This window comes from Phycodurus eques, chromosome 9, assembly GCF_024500275.1.
Source record: "Phycodurus eques isolate BA_2022a chromosome 9, UOR_Pequ_1.1, whole genome shotgun sequence".
In the NCBI taxonomy this organism is placed as follows: Eukaryota; Metazoa; Chordata; class Actinopteri; order Syngnathiformes; family Syngnathidae; genus Phycodurus; species Phycodurus eques.
This window is the reverse complement of record NC_084533.1, coordinates 24,506,394-24,527,661: the sequence shown is the minus strand read 5'-3', so window position 1 is coordinate 24,527,661 and position 21,268 is coordinate 24,506,394. Positions and strand designations below refer to the sequence as shown.

General features: G+C 38.7%; 1 protein-coding gene across 1 annotated transcript in view; it reads left to right on the top strand.

The window, feature by feature from the left end:
* The first annotated feature begins 819 nt into the window (after positions 1-819).
* The window catches only part of afg2a (AFG2 AAA ATPase homolog A), a 113,465-nt gene continuing 93,016 nt past the window's right edge, over positions 820-21,268 (top strand). The window contains exons 1-10 of the mRNA XM_061686740.1: positions 820-1,005; positions 1,673-1,797; positions 1,899-2,056; positions 2,458-2,516; positions 3,632-4,237; positions 5,032-5,161; positions 5,234-5,290; positions 6,284-6,407; positions 9,995-10,096; positions 10,336-10,489. Of these exons, the coding sequence (XP_061542724.1) occupies positions 864-1,005; positions 1,673-1,797; positions 1,899-2,056; positions 2,458-2,516; positions 3,632-4,237; positions 5,032-5,161; positions 5,234-5,290; positions 6,284-6,407; positions 9,995-10,096; positions 10,336-10,489 (1,657 nt within the window). The 5' untranslated portion in view covers positions 820-863. The remainder of the gene's footprint in view (positions 1,006-1,672; positions 1,798-1,898; positions 2,057-2,457; positions 2,517-3,631; positions 4,238-5,031; positions 5,162-5,233; positions 5,291-6,283; positions 6,408-9,994; positions 10,097-10,335; positions 10,490-21,268) is intronic.

Here is a 21,268-nt window from a genome sequence, read left to right as displayed (position 1 = left end):
AGAACCGGGCAATAAAGGTTTGAACGGTCGTCAGGATAAACTCGGACCGCGACCTTTCTTTGTTCTCTCTTTTTACAGTGTTGTGCACAATCGTACGCGGCACAATATGCCCGTTGTGCCGGCATCCCTATTATTCTTTCGGTATCTTGTCGTCCGCACACATGGAATGCGCTGACGAGGTTGCCCTTACTAGCTTAGCGTCGCCGTAGGCACGCAGCTAAAAAGGGCCGTTTCGTACCTACCCCGTCATAGCTATGCTGGTAGGTATTGGAACACAAAATAAATGATGTGCAAAACCCTGGTTATTATTGCTGAACAATATATCCATAGATGCAGATTCATGACACGTCACCGATTGTATTTAGTTTACATGAATGCATTAAAGAACTTGAAATGGGTCAAAAGCAAACAAGCCAACGTTGTACAATACAGTGATATTAATGTTTTGTTTGCTGATTAGACGTCAGACTTTTATTTCATTTATTTTAGTTATTTTTATTTTGTCATTCTCTTTTCATAGGTATTTTCTGCATATGCTTTGTGTATGTTCATTATTTGAATTTTGATATTTCCTAGCAGGGTGTTTATTGAATCGTAACGCCAGCCTTTATTTCATAAAGTTGGTTAAAAGAAAAACGTAACTGAACACAAACCGGCAATTTGAATGATAAAATACTACCTACCACCGACATATATTTATGTCGGCATATTTCTGAATTACCTAAACAAAGTGAGTGGTAATTTTCGCTTTATTACGGTAAAAGGGGGTAGTGTTCAACTTTGAACCCGGAAGCTGTTCTTTTAATACCCGGTGTTAATTCCATGTTTTCGTTCTCACGTGTGGCACATTTCTTCCACTTATCATGTCTTCGAAGAAAAAGAAAAGCAAATCCAAGCGGTTAAACGAAGGGGACGGCTCCTGTGACTCGAGCAACGTGGAAACTTCCGGTCACGAGGGGAGCACAAGCAGCAACGTGTTCACTGTCATCGACTTCATTGACAAAGGTAATAATAAAACCCTGACTTGCAATTCAATGAACTTTTCAGTAACCTTTCCTACCCAGGACATGAAGAAGAAGCTACTCGGTCTCCTTGTTGCATTTGGGATGGTTATGATGTTGTCGTACGAAAGTCCCGTCTACGGAAAGCCTAAATAAACTTCGACATTTAAACTTCAACATGTTTACTTAGGACACACTCACATTTTATACCAAAATATTCCTGAACGAGTCGAGTTGTATACGGCTCGTTGTATATGTCATGTTTACACAGCGATCATATGAATTCCACGTGATGACGACACTCTCAAGACTCAATGCAATGGAGTTTTCTGTGCTACACTCATTGGCATTGCTAATATGTCAACACTCTTTCTATAAATGTAAAATATGGATAACAAGCCTCATTGGGTTTACGGCTCGCCAAGTAATCGCAGGGCACATAGAAATGAACAAGCATTCACGCTAACATTCACACCTAAAGACAATTTAGAGTCTTTAATGAACCTAACATATATATGTTCGGTTTGTAGAATGAAGCTGAAGTCTTTGAGAGAGCCGAACCTCAAAACTGTGAGGCAGACGTGCTCACCCCTAGGTCACCTTGCTGCTGTATGTTAACACTGCCATGTCGTTATTTTAAAAGGCGTTTGTTTTGTTTATGTGCTTTACAGCTGATGACAAAACGCCCAAAAGTTGCAGATGGTCACTAGCGCAACTGAGCCTCAACTCCCTAAAGTCCGCAGGAGTCAGCATTGGCAGACCGGTCCTCCTCACGAGTCCCACGGGGCGACAGGAGGTAGGTTTACTTGTCTAAATTGCGAGTCTTCATCCTTTTTTTTTTTTTTTTTTTTTTTTTTGAACCAGTCGCACATTCTGTCTTTTGCTCCATGTTCACAGGTGTGTGTCGGATGGCCCGTGGCCGCCTTCCCCAGTGGGAAAGTGGGCCTCCACAAGGGCGTGCAGAGCAACCTGAAAGTGAAATGCGGGGATGCGGTGACGCTTCAACCTGCGACGGGTCCCGTGCTTCAAGCCGAAGAAGTCGTTCTCTCTCCCAGGTGAACTTTTCTTTCCCCTAAGACAACTCCTTCAGTTCCCAGGTCACTTAATAACCAACGATCTCTGACACGATTCTGTCGTTGCAAGGCCACCGTAGGTTAATTTAATCATGCCGCCTCATCTCTTTGAAATGAGGGAAAAATAGGATTTTTGTGTAAATAATGGAAAAAGCACCAATAGATCGACATTTTGTTTTTCTTACTGGGTTATTAATTTAATTTTAATGCAATATTGAAGCTTCCACAACAGTTGAATTCCTTTCCCATGTGGCCATTTTCTGACCATTTTATCAGTATACAGTTAGAGAGTGCCATCTGTTGTCATGTTTGTGCAACTGCAGCAGACACATTTTTGTTTTTTTGTTTTTTTTGTTTTGTCCTTGCTCTTCAAATGCTTTTAGGTCCATAGATGACAAATTGAACACGGACGAATTCAAGAACTTCCTGCTGAATTCCTTAGGTAAGTTTCGAGCACATAGGATGGACCAGAACGAGTCTTTATTGGTCCCACAATGGAGAAAATTCTGATTTTGATGTGACATTTGATTTATAAACACCTTTTAAAATGCATTTCAGGACACTTTACAGTACATACACAACAAACAATTTGAAAAATATAGAAAATTCCATTTATATGAAACTAAAACCTGCAGAATTTAATTACGAACTCCTCGTCTGATTTTTTTTTCTTCTAAAATTGCACTTTATTGTTACATTTCAAATGTTTTTCTTGAAAAAAAGTTCGCATAAAATTAAAACTCCTTGTAATAGTTTGACTTCTTCCTTGTAAAAATTAAAAAAAGCAACAGCTTTTTTCCCCCCCATAAAGGTAGGACTTCGTTCTTTGGCTTTTTGTCTTGTACATTTTTTTATTTTTCTTCATACAATTCCAACTTTATTTTCTTAATATTTCCACATTTTCACTTAGTTTTCTTTTCTCATAAAGATGGACATATCATCTTCTTAATATTTCCACATTTTCACTTGGTTTTCTTTTCTCATAAAGATGGACATATCATGCACAAACTGTTGAATTCTTTAGATTCTATTTAATTGTGTTATTTAAAAGTGCAATACTGTAGTGTGCTAGTTTTCAAAAAAAAAAAAAAAGTTTAAAACATTTATATTTTTTTTTCCCCCTCGGGGTGCTGGAACTTTATTTCCTTAATGTTTCCACTTTTTTCATTGAAAGTTGTCTTGTCTTTTCTCATAAAGTCAGACATATGCACAAGCCGTTTAATTCTTTACATTCTATTTAATTATGTTCTTAATCTGTTTAAAAGTGCGATACTGTAGTGTGCTAGTTTTCTAATAAAATTAAAAAAAATAAACCTGTTTAAAACATTTTTTTTCTCCCTCTCAGGGTGCTCGAACAGATTAATTGCATTTCCATTCATTTCAATGGGGAAGGTGATATGTGTGTTTTGAGTTGGAAGTGTAGTTATAGAATGACTTAAACTCTTAGGTCCAGGCACCATTGAAGAGTATACTGTATGTGTTTGAGAATGAGATCATTCAGCACTGTCAGCTGTGGAGTGACAACTGCACATGATCTTTTTTTTTTCCCCCCCACAGTTGGAAGCATCATTCTCCCAGGTAACGTGGTGTCCCTCACATACTTTGGCCGCCCGTGCAGTTTTTACGTGGAAAGCGTACGCGGGGAAGATGGTGGCGCACTCCAGAGGGCGTCTCCTCCTCAGCCTCGTTCCTGTGACACCGAGGAGTCCTCCGCGCCGGAGTCCACCGCCGCCGACGTCTCGTTGCGCCTCGGCCTGCTCTCCTTAGACGACACCGGGGGTGCCGAGACGCCGACCGCCAGCACGCCGCGCAGAACCACCGGCTGCCCGCCTCCCCTATCCGCGCCGTCCCCCATTTTGAATCACCGCGACCCACCTGCCGACTCTGAGGAGAACACCAGCAGCTTGGAGGGCTCCTTCAGCTCGGAACAGCCTCCCCAACTTCCCACGGCGCCCTCTGCTGCTGTGTCGAGTACTGACACCTTCTACTGCCTCTCCTCGACGACGAAGCTCAGTTTTCCAGGCAAAGCCAAGCGGAAGGATGCCGACCCCAAAAGAGCAAACGTGACATACAGCATGATTGGCGGCCTCAGCAGACAATTGGAGGTCATCAAGGAGACCGTAGAGCTGCCTCTCAAACACCCACAACTCTTCTCCAGTTATGGTAGGTAATGACGCTCATAACAATAAGACATTTTGTTCATAAGCAGATTTCGCAACACCGGTTAAGTGAACCAAAGTAAAGTTAGGAGAGCAGTACAACCTTCCCACAGAGGACAAATCTTTCATAAAATTCTGATTTAATTACCATATTATTCAAATGTTCTTCTCTTTTGACTTGTTTTTGCATTTGTCTGTCATAAAATAGTTTCATTATTCACATAGCTCACCTTTTTTCAAGTCAAATCATTTAATTAATTAGTTTTCTCAAGTATCACTTTATTTTATTAATGTTTGAACTTTTTTTCCTTGTGAAATAGCTTTTTTCCCCCCATAAAATTGCAACATCCACATAAAATGTAAACTTATTTATTCTTAAGTCATTTTTTTCTGAAAAAATTACTTTATTCTCTTATTTCAACATTTTACTAATGAAATTCCATTTTTTTTCTCAGAAAAATTATAACTTTATTCTCCTCATTTGTCAACCTTGGAAAGTTGTGTATTTTTTGAAGAGTGCCCTTTGTTGATTAAATTACAACTTAATTATTGTCTATTGTCTCTATATCTTCATTGTTTTTCTCTTTTGAATTAAGTTACTTCTCTCCAAAAGCACTTTCGTTATACCGTCGTAATATTTTGACTTTTTATTTTCTGGTAAAATGAAGTTCCTCCAGCCCCCAAAAGTATGATGTTTCTACTTTTTTTCAGAATTTATTTTTATGGTTTTTATTCATGAGCAAGCATATTCCTATTTACCCTTGCTGAAATTCTAAATGAAGCCGTTGTCTTCACCAGGCATCCCCGCTCCCCGAGGAGTCCTTCTGTACGGACCCCCCGGCACAGGAAAGACCATGATCGGACGAGCCATCGCCAACGAGATCGGCGCTCACATGACGGTGATCAACGGGCCGGAAATCATGAGCAAGTAAGGCTAATGCTAAACTAATGCATCACGTCATGTCATCACGAAGTTTGAATTTGGAATATTGTTGTTCAGGTTCTATGGTGAAACTGAGGAGAAGCTGAGGCAAATATTCACAGAGGCATCACAAAGGTAACCTTCGAATGGCGTATTTGCTCCACGGTTTCCAATGCACTTTACCACCACCTACAGGACTGGAGTAGAATCGGTATCACTGTTCAATAAAACAAGTCAGATAGATGCATTCAGTATACTGCTACAATCTTTTTTTATTTTAATAATAATTCTCATAATATTTTGTATCTTTTCCAAGTCACAATTTTTTCTTAGTAGCCCGACCAATTTCTTGTAGAACTGACTTTTTTCATAAAATTACAACTTTTTTCCCCCTCACAGGAATACACCTTTCATGCTTGTACTGTTGTTATACTTAGAAAATTATGACATTATTCTTTTTCTTCCCTGGTAAAAATTAAAACTTTTTCATAGAATTCTGAATGTTTAACTATTATTTTTTTTCATAAAATGAAAAGTATAAAATTAGATTTCATTGCATAAAATGTATACTTTATTCTGGTAATAATTCAACGTTTTCTCATAAAATGTAATTGGTTCATATAATTTCAACCTTAGCCTCATAATAGTTCAATTTAATCCTGAAAAAAAAACCAACTCTTGGAAGATTTAGGTTTGTTTCCTCATCACTTTTTGATTTAAAAGCATTCACAAAAAACTCTTATGATCATTTTCATTAATAATTCTTGACAGCTTTTTATGTCATGTTACAACTTTTTTTCTTGTAATATTGTAACTTATTAAATGACATTAAACCCAATTGCTATTAAATTGAGTTTTTTACTCATCTTCCAATTTAAATGTAGTCATAAAATGACATTTATTCATATTTTTTTGTTATACCGTAATTACTTTGTTATTGTCGTAAAATTATTTTCATAAAATTACAGCGTTTTCACAAAATGACAGTTTTAGTTGTGTAATATTATGACTTTTCTTCTCAGAAGATTCCAACTTTCCTCATAAAATGACAACTTTTACGCAAAACCCAGCAAAGGCAGGAAGGATATTGCTGCGAGTGTGTAAAAGGGCTACGCGTTTCTTTGTCAGGACACCTTCCATCATCTTCATCGACGAGCTGGACGCCCTGTGTCCGAAGCGCGAGGGTTCTCAGAACGAGGTGGAGAAGCGAGTGGTGGCGTCCCTCCTGACCCTCATGGACGGGATCGGCTCCGTAAGTATCCTTTGAAGACCAAGCCCGTCTAGTCTCTACAAGAGTAGCCAAAAATTGTACTTGCGTAGCCAAAAATTTTTACTTTTCAAATAATATGACTCAAGTAAAAGTAAAATGTAGTCCTCAAAATAATTACTTACATTGCCGATTTCTTCCCTGCTCCTTTTGAATACGTACAAAGTTCTCTGACGAACCAAAATAGATTGCGCACACAATAATAAGTACCTGTTGATTTAAAAATAGCAATCAGAACGTAGCTCAGTGTAATGTGGTAAAAATAAAATGTCTTCGTAAAAAGTGGGTTCCATGACATGTACAATTTATCCCAAAACCGACTTGAGTAAATGTAGCTCATTTACAACCCACCTCTGCCGCCCACTGATGTACACTGATGCTTTCAGGCATGTACCGTGAGGCCATTACTTCATGTTTAGCACACGTTGTAGTTGGAAACGCTTAAACTATCACGGCGGCACGCTACATTCTGGTATTTTCTGCTCCCCACGCACGCATTGAATAGAATCCTGGGAAGTAAATCACCTCGGGTCACCGCGACCGGACGATTATCAGCTAGGAGTTGTTGTTTTCAGGGTTGCTCCTGGGTTTCCTGTCCAGAGGATCAAGGTTATGCACATGATTGGTCTGTTGGACAAATCACTTCCTCCGCCTCCTTCATTCCTTCCTGCATTTCGGCTTACTGGTTTGGAATCTCATTCAAAGGAGGCGCAGTCGTCCTCCTCATTTAGCATGCAGGACAGTCCAACAAGCACAGCATTGACTGAAAGCAACAATTCTACTTTTTTATTTTATTTATTTATTTATTAAAAAAAAAAAAAAAAATTGTAAAGTATTTTGCTGCTTGTACAGTTGCATCTCAATAAATTAGAATACGCTAGAACAAAAATCATTTATTTTAGTAGTTCAGTTCAAAAAGTGACACTTGCAGTGAGGAAAAAGTATGAAAACCCTTTGGAATTTCTTAATTTCTGAATGTTTTTGGTCATAAAATATAGTCTGATCTTCATCTAAATCACAAGAATAAACAGTCTGCTTAAACTAATACCACACACAAAATGAAGTTTTCATATTTTTTTTTTATAAAGCATGACATGTAAACTTTCACAGGACAGGGAGGGAAAAAGTAAGTGAACCTCTAGGCTACGGATTCTCTGAGAGCTAATCAGAGTCAGGTATGAGCCAACCTGGAGTCCAATCAACGAGGCAAGCTTGGAGGTGTGGCTCAAAAAACACACCAGTTTTAGAATTGTCTCTTGTCTCTTGTCAAGAAGCATTCCTACCGCCTTCCTGTATTTGAAAATTGCTTTCATAGTTTCTTACGTCATATTTAGATTTCTTGAGATGGCAAAGTCGGGGTTTTCGTCAGGTGTAAGCCCTATCATCAAAATTTTTCAAAATTAAATTGTGAAATGTATCACTTTGTGTAGGGAATCTACAACCCCAACGCCAATGAAGTTGGGACGTTGTCCATCCATCCATCCATCCATCCATCCATTTTCTGAGCCGCTTCTCCTCACTAGGGTTGCGGGCGTGTCGGAGCCTATCCCAGCTGTCATCGGGCAGGAGGCGGGGTACACCCTGAACTGGTTGCCAGCCAATCGCAGGGCACATACAAACAAACAACCATTCGCACTCACATTCACAATTTAGAGTCTCCAATTAATGCATGTTTTTGGGATGTGGGAGGAAACCGGAGTGCCCGGAGAAAACCCGGGGGAAAACACGGGGAGAACATGCAAACTCCACACAGGCGGGATTGAACCCGGGTCCTCAGAACTGTGAGGCTGACGCTCTAACCAGTCGGCCACCGTGCCACCTTGGGAAGTTGTGTTAAACATAAATAAAAACAGAGTACAATGATTTGAAAATCATGTTCAACCTATATTTCATTGGATACACTACAAAAATAAGATATTTAATGTTCAGAACTGATAAACTTGAGTGTTTTTAGCAAATAATCATTAACTTGGAATTTTATGGCTGCAACACGTTCCAAAAAAGCTGGAACAGGGTCATGTTTACCACTGTGTTATATCACCTTTTCTTTTAACAACATTCAATAAATGTTTGGGAACTGAGGATACTAATTGTTGAAGCTTTGTAGATGGAATTCTTTCTCCTTCTTGCTTGATATACAGCTTCAGCTGTTCAACAGTCTGGGGTCTCCGTTGTCGTATTTTACGCTTCATAATGTGCCACACATTTTCAATGGGAGACAGGTCTGGACTGCAGGCAGGCCAGTCTAGTACCCGCACTCTTTTACTACGAAGCCACGCTGTTGTAACACGTGCAGAATTTGGTTTGGCATTGTCTTGCTGAAATAAGCAGGGGCGTCCATGAAAAAGACGTTGCTTGGATGGCAGCATATGTTTCTCCAAAACCTGTATGTACCTTTCAGCATTAATGGTGCCTTCACAGATGTATAAATTACCCATGCCATTGGCACTAACGCAGCCCCATACCATCACAGGTGCTGGCTTTTGAACTTTGCGTCCATAACAGTCCGGACGGTTCTTTTCCTCTTTGGCCCGGAGGACACGACGCCCACCATTTCCAAAAAACAATTTGAAATGTCGACTCGTCGGACCACAGAACACTTTTCCACTTTGCATCAGTCCATCTTAGATGAGCTCGGGCCCAGAGAAGCCGGCGGCGTTTCTGGGTGTTGTTGATAAATGTTTTTTGCTTTGCATAGTAGAGTTTCAAGTTGCACTTACGGATGTAGCGCCGAACTGTATTTATTGACATTGGTTTTCTGAAGAGTTCCTGAGCCCATAGCTTGAACATGATTTGCAAATCATTGTATTCTGTTTTTATTTGTTTAACACAACGTCTCAACTTCATTGGAATTGGGATTGTAGAATACGTTTCACTTTTTGAATTGAACTGAACTGCTAAAATAAATTAATTCCACAATATATAGTTATTAAGATGCACCTGTATATCCCTTTTATAAAAACATGTTTAAAAATGTATTTAAATATTTTTACTACCAAATAATTGAATACAAAAGATAAAAGAAGGTAAAGAAGATAAAAAGGGTTCCCTACCCCTGACTTATATTCAGCTACATTGTAAAATAACTAAAATAAAAATAATAATGTTGTTGAATGCCTATACTTCCATTGTTGATATACTGCATACAATTCATTTCACAAAAACACAATTACCCCAAATTATTACAAATATGTACTATTAATGTAATAGTTTATTAAATCTTTTAAAAAAGTGTTTAAAGTTGGTTTTAATTAATCGACATTTTATTTTTCAAAATTATTTTCTGTATTCTGTATAAGTTTATACCTTTTCTCCCTGAATTGGTTTGTACTCATTCATTTAAATGTTGTTTTGTTCAAATGTTGCTAAATACAAGTCAATGGTGAGAAGCCGTCAGTCCTCCTTTTATGGGGGAAAATATGTTGCAATAATCTTTATTATTCTAAGTAATTGTGGGCATGTGTGAGTCATGTTTTTGGCCTTTTTATGGCACGTCTTCTGAGGTTTTATTTGGGCCCTTCGTTGTCCACCCTTGCTTATGTATCTTTAAAATGGTTCTTGATGCTGTCCAGGAGGACCACTCGGGACAACTTCTGGTCCTTGGGGCCACAAACCGACCCCATGCCCTCGACCCGGCTTTGAGGAGACCTGGACGCTTTGACAAAGAGCTGGAGGTGCGTACTGCTAATGCCAAATATGTTTTCCTCAAATTGCAGCCGCAATTGATTTTTGGAGTTCCCCTAAGGCTCTGTTCTCAGTACCTGTAATTGAAATCTGCTCACCCAAACTCCAATTGTGATGTAAAACTATTCTTATTTATACATATACTGTTTCCGATTCATCCAGATGTCGCTTCACATTGTAGTGGTTACTATGCTATCGTATGGTCGCTGACCCCGATACCCGCCGACAGGTTGGCGTGCCCAGTCCCGCCGAGCGTGCCGACATTTTGCACAAGCACCTGAGCTCGGTCCCGTGCTGCGCCACAGTGCAGGAAGTGACGCGGCTGGCCGACGCCGCTCACGGCTACGTCGGCGCAGACCTAGCTGCTGTTTGCAGAGAAGCGGGTAAGAACGCTGTCAAATGCTTTCAACACAACATGATGTGAGAAGAGAGTGACAAGTGGCAAATTTCACACCCCTGTCTCACCATTGCGGCAAACTACAACCACAATAATTTTGTTTAAGTCATGAAGTTACAACTTACTTCTCTGAATATTTCAACCTTTCTTAGAAAATTAGGACACTTCATAAAATGATGACTTTTTCATTGAATTACAATTTATTACATAAAATTACAACTGTATTCTTAGTGAAAGATTTAAATTTTTTATTTTGAAGTTTGGATATTTAGGATAAAATTATGACATCAAATAAAATGTAATAAAATTCCAACTTTACTCTTGTAATATGGCTTTTTACTAAACTTACAGCTTTATTCTCATAAAATTTCGATTTCTTGCTTGGAAAATTAGGAAATTTTTCTGAAAATGTACTTTTTCATAAAAATATATTTAAAATATATATTTTTTTAAATGACATTTGCAAGAAAATATGCTAATTGTTCTAAAATTTCGATGGTCTTTTTTTTATTAATTGCAACTTAATTCTCATATTTTTTCAACCTTTCTTCCTGTTAAGATAGGACATTTTCATTCCATTACAATTTATTTCAGAAAAATACAATTTGTCGTATTTTGCTTTTTTTTCCCCTCCTGAAACAATTATGACTTTACTCTTGGAATATTACACATTTTTCCTGAAATTATAACTTTATTCCCATAATACAATTTGTTTTTGTAAAATTAGGACATTTATAATAAAATTGACATCCTAAAATTAAATGTTATATAATATATCTTAAATTACAGTTTAATTCACCGAATATTTCTATTTTCTTCTTTTCTTGTAAAACTGTCTTTTAAAAGGTCTTTAAATACTTTCAACTTTAATCTCATATTCCCATTTTTTTTCATATAAAATGAAGGTATTTTTCATTAAAATAGACTTTACTCTTCTACCACGAGGATAATGAAAACAGTGTTAACTTGTGTCAGTTTAAATATATTTTTGATTCCACTCTTGCATCTCATTAGATGGTGCAGGTGTACCTAATGGTCTGACCAACGATCCATGTCTTGACCGTGCCTTTCGTTGTAGTAGCGTATCCAAACCACAATCACCGCTGCCTTACTCCTTCCAGAATGACTTCTGTTTTAAATTCAGTGTTGATATTAACCTAAAAGGAAGTCGGGGGTTTCTGTGGTATTCCATTCCCAAAGACAGAAACTGCCAAAACCACGTCCTCTTCCTCCTCCTCCTCTTCACCCACAAACCCCTCGCACAGCCCAATGACACACATACAGATTTAGTATGTGTGTACGCCTTCTGGGTGGTCCGAGAGTAAAGTGCACTCTTGCCGTCCATGTGTGCAGAGCCGGCCGGATATGACTGTCAGGCTTTTAGAGAGAAGATGCCAACCTTGTTACATTTTGTGGCGAGAATCTGGGCAAAGGTGCAAATAAAGTGCCCGAATTTATTGAAGCAACAACGAAAGCTTGAGTAAGATTTTAGATTATTTTGTAAGCAAGTTTAAAGACAAGTTAGCCGCTCTATAACAAACGGCATCAAGCTACGATAAAGTTAAAGAAGGAATAAAATTGCAAAATTGTTAGGTGGGAATGAAATGGGAAAGTAGTGGATAGAAAATATACACATATTAAGAACAAATACCAAAATATTAGACAGAAATGCAAAAATATTTGTTGAAAAATCCAGAAACATTGGGGGGAATGCCAAAATATTTGTTGGCGAAATGAAAAAAAAATCTTGGATGAATAAATACTCTAACATCGATATACAAATATTACGAATAATTTTTTTAAAAATGAAAAATGCTACAATACTGTACAAAATTGCACATATCACAAAAATGGAAATTATGAGCATAAATACAAATTAGGGGTTGAACAGAGTAGTCAAAGAATCGACTTTACAGTACTACAGTATAAATCGGAAGGTGCTAAGTCATCCATCCGCCCATCCATTTTCTGAGCCGCTTCTCCTCACTAGGGTCGCGGGCGTGCTGGAGCCTAGCCCAGCTGTCATCGGGCAGGAGGCGGGGTACACCGTGAACTGGTTGCCAGGGTGCTCAGTCATGTTAAGTCATAACAAAACCTTAAAAAGCAATATTTTTCACCTGCATTACGGCTGTTATTTTCTGTATGTTGTTTTGACCTGCTTCGCTGATGTTTCACCATATACTGTGATACATAAATTTAGCTTCGGAATACAATAGACAACACACACAACCTTGTTTTTTTTTTTTTTTCTCTCTCTCCTCCTGCGGAAAGCAAAAAAATGTTGTAGGAAGTACAGTTGTTTCCTTGCGCTGCCCAGGTAACAATAGAAAATGGAGGACCTGTGAACATACTCTTGTTACGTATGAGAGACCGCACCTTGGATGCCAATTTGTTAATATAAGCTTCCTGCCTTCAACGCAACACCCCACCTGCTTAGAGATTTAAAATAAATAAATAAATAAAAAAAGAGTCGTTTGCGTCAGAATGGATGGAAAATTTGATGTCATGAGGGACCAGTGCAAAAGATATCAAAATAACTTCTGCCTTTGATAGATGTTCAGGTTACAAATACTAGGAAAAAAGGACGGCAATATTTGGGTTCAAAAACACAAGTGTTAGGTGAAAGGCCAAAAATATTTGATAGAAATATTAGAGAAAAAAAATTCAAAATATTCAGATGAAAAGGTGAAACGGCGGTTTGAATGAAAATGAATGGAAAGCTTGATCTCATGGGGTCAAGTTTGTTTGTCCAGAACAGCAAAACCAAGAAGACAGTTGTATTGCACGACCAAGGGCTCCATTCTAGTTGATCCCAGAGGGATTGGTGGATTTTTGGGCCCATTTCATTAAGTTCAGAATACAGAACCCCACCAGTTGGCTAATGAATCTGGTTGTGTGATTCCTGCAAGACAGAAAATACAATAATTATTTCAGGCAGGTGTTAGGTATGATCATCTTTTTTACCGTACTGTACTGTTAGTTTGCATTGTGAGCTGAACTGGTAACCCTGAAGGTCTCCCTTTTGTGAACATATATATTATATTGGAGCGTTGTTGTCAGAAAACAGCAAAAACTGAACTTGAGGCTTCTCAATTCACGACTGAAAATTAAAAAGAGAAAAGACTGACTGGATCCTGCTAGCTGGTTTGATGTCACATTGCGTGTTCATTGTGTGAATAGGCAAATATTGATGGCAGTGCGTTGGGAATAAGATTCTTGGTTGAGGATAGTGCATGATATGATTAGAAAGAAGAACAAAATAGAAGACATTGAACCCCAAATTGTATGCTGTCATGTGGTCTGTTGTCAACTCAGTTGGCGTCTCGCTAGAATATGATTCACTTCCATGTGTGTGTATATTGTGCGTGTATGTGCTTGTTTAGTTTGTGACACATCCGGGCCCCACTGTTTACAAGCCTCTGTAAACAGGGGAAGCCCACCAGAACAAAAAAATAAAAAAAGGAGGCCTGTAAAATTGATTATGAGCTATAATAAACACAAAAGATCCGCTTCTCTAACTTGACTAAGAGTCATTTACTTCCCCGCCGCCCAAGTTATTTGGCTAACGCGCTTAAGTTGAAACTCAGCGGAAAGCAAATTAAAAGGCTGAGAAAATATGCCGGAAGAGTTTTGTGTGTTTGGCATAAATTGTGCACTCTGGGACTCCTAACAATTGGATGAAACATTCATAAATATTTGGAAAATATTATATTAAAATATGAAGGAGAAAAATACTAAAACAAAAGAGAAAAACATCCGCCTGCCCAAAAATACAAATGAAAACCTTAACCCTGATTTAGGACCATGTATGGAAATATTTGGAAAAATATAAAATATATAACAAAAAATATGAGACAGAAATACACAAATATGAGGAAAAAGCACACATTTTACACAACAAAGTTATTTGGCTCATGCACGTCAGTTAAAAGCCATTAGAAAGCAAACCTAAAGGCAGACAGATGCAGGAAGAGTTTTTTTGTGTGTGTTTGGCATAAATTGCACACTGGAGGACACCAAACGGCACAAAAACGCCAGGCGGGTGTTTACGGTCAGCACCTGGCCTTTATAAAGCGCTATTCCTACCTCGCGTGCCCTTTTAAAAATACTGGCGGAATTTCACGACGTGCCGCGTAAATATCAGCCGGATCGACGCGTGAGCTTTATGGGAGGCCTCTGTTTGGAAAATCCGGAAATGTGCTGCTTGTACTCCTTAACCCCGCCACTTAGCTTGTGCCCGTTGACAGCTCTGAGGGTGTGTGTGTGTGTGTGTGTGTGTGTGTGTGTGTGTTCGTGTGCCTGCGTGCGCGCGCATGTGTGTGTGTGTTCGTATGGGTGCGTTTGCGTGACTATTGTTGTGTTTCAGCTGAGAGAACAGATGTCGTCTGTTGCGAATGCAACACAGGTGAAGAGAATGTTCCGGAAGCCCCGGCAAGTCATGGAAACATTCCCGCGCTTGTGAAGTGGCAGTAATGCCCAAAATATTCCGCAATTCACCCGAGGGACTCTTGTCGCACCACGGAATGGAAACGTATGGATGTTGACCCTTGAGCAATGCCGTGTTGTCCACAATCGAATGCGCTCCAAAGCATGGGATGTATCAAAAACCAATACTTTTTATGATTAGATAATAGTGTTCCGTTTTTATTGACCACTTCAAAAATAACGATAAATAAATAAATAAAATCATAATGACAAGAATACCCATAAGCGGTAAAACGCAATAAAAATGTCACACCACTGATAATTAAAAAAACATTATATATATTCTACCTAAAAATATACAAATATTAGACAAAAAAAAAAGTAAGTAAGCCGAAAGCCACAACAACAAAAAAAGTATTAGGGAAAAAAAATATTAGATGGAAAAAAAAAAGACAAATATTAAACTTAAATGGAAAACATACAAGGAAAATAGAAAACCATGAGATAAAAAAAAAAGTTAGACGCTATCGGGAACAATTACAAAAATATTAAACAAAAAAAACCCACCTCGATTAGGAATATAATTTTTTTTAAATAGAAAAATATTACAAAAATAGAAATTAGGGAAAATGGTAACAAATGTTACACACAAACAGATAATAATTGATGAGGAAATGACGGAAGTATTCGAGAAAAAAGTACACCAATATTGGGGAAAATTACAAATGTGTCAGGCAAAAAATAAAATAAATTTGACGAGAAATAGACAAGTCTTGGGAAAAATAAAAACCTCAGATGAAAACGGAAAAACACTGAAAACAAACTAGAAATCGTAGACACAAAAGTCCACAAATATTGAGATAAATTTCACACACTAGACAAAATTTAAAAGTAGCAAATATTAGAATAGAAATTGAAAATGATTCATAACGTAAAAAAAAAAAAAGTTAGCTAAAAATACAAATCCGATTTCACTTTATCGGTCCGAAAATGATCTTTTATTCACTACAAATAATGTATCTTTATTGATCTATCTATGCCAGTGACAGCCAGAACAACGAAATTGTCTTCCACTGGACGGCAGAAGATACAATGAACTTGTCTCCACCTGCTGCCGATCATGCAACAGAATAGCAGCTTTGTGTTCCAATAAACAGGCCTATGTTTCAAATTGAGTAAATTGCAAACAAGATGATCATTGTTTTAGTATACAGTATATACTTTTTTGTGACATTTTTTTTTTGTGCCGTAATGTTTCTCTTGTGAAAAAAGTGTGCCTTGGCCCTTACTGGTGTATAACCACAGCTCATGAATGCTACCTTTGACTATGTAGAAAAGCAAATACCTAATAAATATTAACCCTTATGACAAGAGTGTGTGAGAGCACCCTGACGAGAAGGGAAGTGAGCCTCACGGATGCCTGCAGGCCAGCGGAAACTCACTTCAACAATGTCAATGTCTTGAACATTTTTGGCTTGAGGGATCATCTCTCTCTTCTTCTTCTTCTTCCCTCTCTCATAAGTGCCTTTGGCCTGCTCCAAGCACACATTTGGTTTGGTTATGAAAACATCCGATGGGAAGGAAGACAGGAAGGGGGGAAAGAGGAAAAAAAAAAGAGGGAGAGATGCTTTAATTTGAACCAAATGTGGAGTCTCAATTCTTTCCAGAGATCTACTGGGATTGGAATATTAACGAATGGACATTTGCTAAACAATGACAGTATGGATGCTATCTAGTGGTTTATTTATTTTTTTAAAAAAGTTCTCCCCCCCCCCTCTATTAGGCGGCTCCAGTGGGTCTGTACAACTGACACTGGCCGAAATAAGGGTAGAAAACGTCACTCTTCTCGGTCACAGGTTGCAAAAGGAAAGGGCCGATCAGCGAGTTTCAAAAACCGATCACCGATCCGATCACAAGATGGTGCAATGTGTCTATTTAAATGACCTGTTCATTTACTGTATATACTTGTGTACTTAATTGCTCAAAAAATATATTTACAATAAATAATGTATCTTTGTTCATCTATTTATGCCAGTGAGGCATAGTGACAGACAGAACAACAATGGCGATGTTGTTGTTCTGTCTGTCACTGTAAATGTCTTTTGCGTAGCTGATCAATGACGTCCTTGATCAGATCGGCGAATTATGTCAATAAAGCCGATCAGCATAAAATGCTAATTATCGGCCGATAAAATCGGTGTAAAGTCTAATATATATACACAAACAAACTAGACAAAATTACACCAATATATGAAAAGGAGTTATTGGGGAAAATAATAATAATAATAAAACAAAGTAAAACACAATATAAGACGACAACAAAACTTTTTTTGCCCAAAATTACAATAAATGGTAAATGGACTGCACTTACATAGCGCTTTACCAACACCATCACAGTGCCCAAAGCGCTTCACATTCACCCATTCACACATTCATACAACAATGGAAGGCGCTGCCAAAATAAATCCACAACTAGATACAATACTTTAATAACAAAAAATACAAAAAATAATTTGAATACAATTTTTAGAAAATACAGTATAATACATAGGAAAAAAATAATACATATATATATAAAAAAAAAAAAAAGTAGCAACAAATATTCAATGAAAAATACACACATTTTAGAATTTTTTTTTTTAATTCTTCTTCCAATTAGTGAATTGCTATTTTGGGGAGTGCTTTCATGTTCTCAAAAACTCATCAACTCTCGCAATTGTGTATCCTGGCGCAAATGTTGGCATTTTAGGGGGCACTTCTCAGGTTTTGCTAGCTTGCCCTAACTCCCTATCTGGGGCGTAGGGCCACCACCATCGTCTCAGGGCAGGCATCTGCCACTGTGGGGGTTAGCACATGTCGCGAGCTGCGGCCAGTGCACCGCATCTCCCGCCTCACCCAGGCTTCCTTCCACATCCTGCCTCGCCAGCACACTTCCACATGGACCAGATGTTTTTTCATGCGTGCTAAGCAGCGCTACCGGAGTTGCCGGCGGTCAAGCGATGAGATGCGGAGCCCTCAGGCGGTCATCTCGGAATAGATTGGAATAAACGCGTTGTCTCCGACTTGACACGTTGTTGACAAACCTGCATTCGTTCACTCAACTCAACCTGGAAAGTCTAAACAAGATGCACCCCCCCCCCCCCCCCCCCCCTTGTGTCTGCACCCTGGCTCCCAGCCCGACTGGACCACTTCAAGATTTGCCACACCGAGACCCCATCGCCCAGCTCCGAGCAGTAGGGCGCACAAATGCTCTGGAAATGGTTGTCGCTAATATACAATTACCCAACTGTGGGGTTGGAAACGCAGTTGCGGGGTGGCTTTGGAACTACTAATCATTGCCCACATACAGTGTTTAATTCAGAGTTATAAAATGGGCCTTCTTCCTTGAGTTGACAAGTTTCTCTTAATCTCGCATTGTTTCTAGTCCCTTTAGTACCAACCAGTGGACAGCCAGCCAGGCCTTCTCTGCTGGCCTAATCCACTACCAGAAGCTCTGACCTACAGTTAGAACCTAATATTGGTTCCATGAAATTGTATTCATTTATTCCAATACAGTAATCCCTAGAAGGAGCCACAATGAATTAATCATGATGCAAAACAGTTTAATTCTTTACCTTTTATTTAATTATGTTATTTATCTCTTTTTATAGAGTACAATATTATTGAACATTTTTCTTTATTTTGTGGGAGTTGGGTACCTGGAACGGATTAACGGCATTTCGACTCACTTCGATGGGGAAGGGTGATTAGCGATAGATAGGTTTTGTGTTACAAGCGCAGTGAATTCAACTCGTACCTTAAGGCACCACTGTATACGTGCATGATTTTTTTGATTTATTATTTTTTTTGGTCCAATCACATTTTAGTCGCTATGTGTTGCCATGTCAATCTAATCGGCCCAGGGGCTTCAGAATCAGTAGTGTAATGTAAATGAAAAAATATTCACAATGGGGTTGTCTCTTTAACAATCAGATTTAAAATTTGCCTCAGAGTGCCAGCGTCTATCCCCTAATTAGTTGGTCAGAGCAAACCTTTTACAGTCAAATTAGAGTCCCTAGCGATCCCCACACACTAATACATTTAATAAGTAGCTGCTGTGGCATGTATGATGTATTATAATCAAATGTTGAATGTTTTAATAGATAAATATTCATTCTGCACTGCTCCAGATGGTGTACGTGGCAAGGTTGTATGCTGTGTTATTGCATTTTTTTTTTTGTCTAGTATTGATAGTTTCTCTAATTTTGACGTGATAATGGTGGTATTAATAAGTCTGGAAAGGCCCCACTATAGGCCCAGGCCCGCCACTGGTACCAACGACATGCGAAAATATCAATCAGACCAAACATATGTGACATTTTACTCTTTATCACTTCAATAAAAGATTCCCAGGATTCTATGCGTTTGCCCACATTCTGTCATACAGACTATTTTTCTCTTTTTGTTTTCAACTATTTATTGGAGTGGTAGAGCGCTAACCTTGCGAGCCAGTCAGTTTAGTGAGAGCTCAGGTATGTGACCTGGCAAATCCATCGTGTTCAGGATCAAACAGACGAGCGAGATATGACGTAAATAAAGTTTCGGGCCGGAGACAGTCTGTTTAAATGGTGCTGGGAGTTTAGTTTGCTCCATGCTATTATTATATATTTTTTTTTCAGGCCACACTGATTATGCAGTTTCAAACGAGTTAACAAGTTTGATGTGCAGGAAAGGGGGATAGAGACTGAGCCCTGCCGTGAGCTGTGAAAAAATGTGAGGAATTGAGGTGCCCATAAAAATGCTTGTAATTTCCAATATTAAAACACATTCATTGCCATTGACGGCATTAGAAGTCAAATATCCATATTAACTGGGAGGGCTGGCAGTGAATGAGTACAGTGGTGCCTTGAAATTCAAGTTGAATTTGTTCCGTGACAATGCTCGTAACTGAAAACACTCATCTCAAATCATCGTTCCACATTGAAATCAATAGAAATGCCATTAATCCGTTCCATTTAGTGATACATTTATCTATCCATCCATTTTTCTGAGCCGCTTCTCCTCCCTCGGGTCCCGGGCGTGCTGGAGCCTATCCCAGCTATCATCAAGCAAGGGGCCGGGTACACCCTGAACCGATTGCCAGCCAATCGCAGGGCACATACAAACAAAGAACCATTCGCACTCACATTCACACCTACGGGCAATTTAGAGTCTTCAAAACAAATAAAAATAAATCTATATTATTATTATTTATAAAAACATAAAACTTTTTTACGTTTTTGCCTCCATTTTTTGCTTCTATTCATTGGACACTGTGCTGCACCTTCTAGTGTGCCTGACTTGGCCACCTGAGGGCAGTATAACACAGACAAATAACACACGAAGAAGAATTTCACAACTGACTCAGTAAGTCGCAGTAGTAGTAGTCATTTGTTACAGAGAATAAATAATATATGCATGTGAGTGTTGTTATATTATCTGTCTACATGTATTGTGTACATGTAGTTTTTAATATCATTTACACTACTGCATGTTGACCTGGTCGACCCCGGACGCATGTGATTGATAGACTGTTGCTGCAGTGATAGATTGATGCTTTATGTGTGTGTGAAATTGTCTTTTCTTTAAAACCTCACAATCCATCCATCATGTCAGCTTCATAGCAACCGACAAGAACATCCCGACTGATAAACGACTTTGCCGACGTTGGGCCCGGGCGATAAATACTGCGCTATCTGAGACTTTGAGCTTTAAATAGCGCAACCATAAAACGAATCGAGCATTCCTTCTGTCCACCGTGAGTGTTTGGAATAACTTTTCTCGCTTTTATGCCATTATCCTGGAAAGAGCCTTCTCTTTTGTGCTGATAAAGACTCTTTCCTGCAAATAAATATGCTCTTTCTTCCCGACATCCTCTGTGCGTCAAAACTCACTCGTCACCTTGCTGTTTTCTCCTTAAACCGTTTCCCGTGATTTCTTTTGAGAGGCGAACAAAGGCCGAATCTTGATAGTGACACATCAATGTTTTGCCTGTCTCCTCCTGGCTTTAATGCTGATGTCTCCTATTCAAACCTCATGCGCTTCCCACTTATGTCAAAAAAGGGGGAATTACCGTTCTTTTGATTTGCATTTCCCAACATGTACGGTCGCATCGCGCACCGGCCCGAATGCTTTTGCGTTTAAATTGGATTAAAAGTTGGAGCCGGGATGAAACGCCTCCAGTCTCAACCTCGTAAAAAATTCCCACTTCCTCGCCACTGCCCTTACTTTGTCAAATGTCTCACTGTATTTAAAGGCAACAATTCAAACCTTTCTTTCCGTCTGTATTTGCTTTTAATTCAATTGGTATTCAAACAGTCCT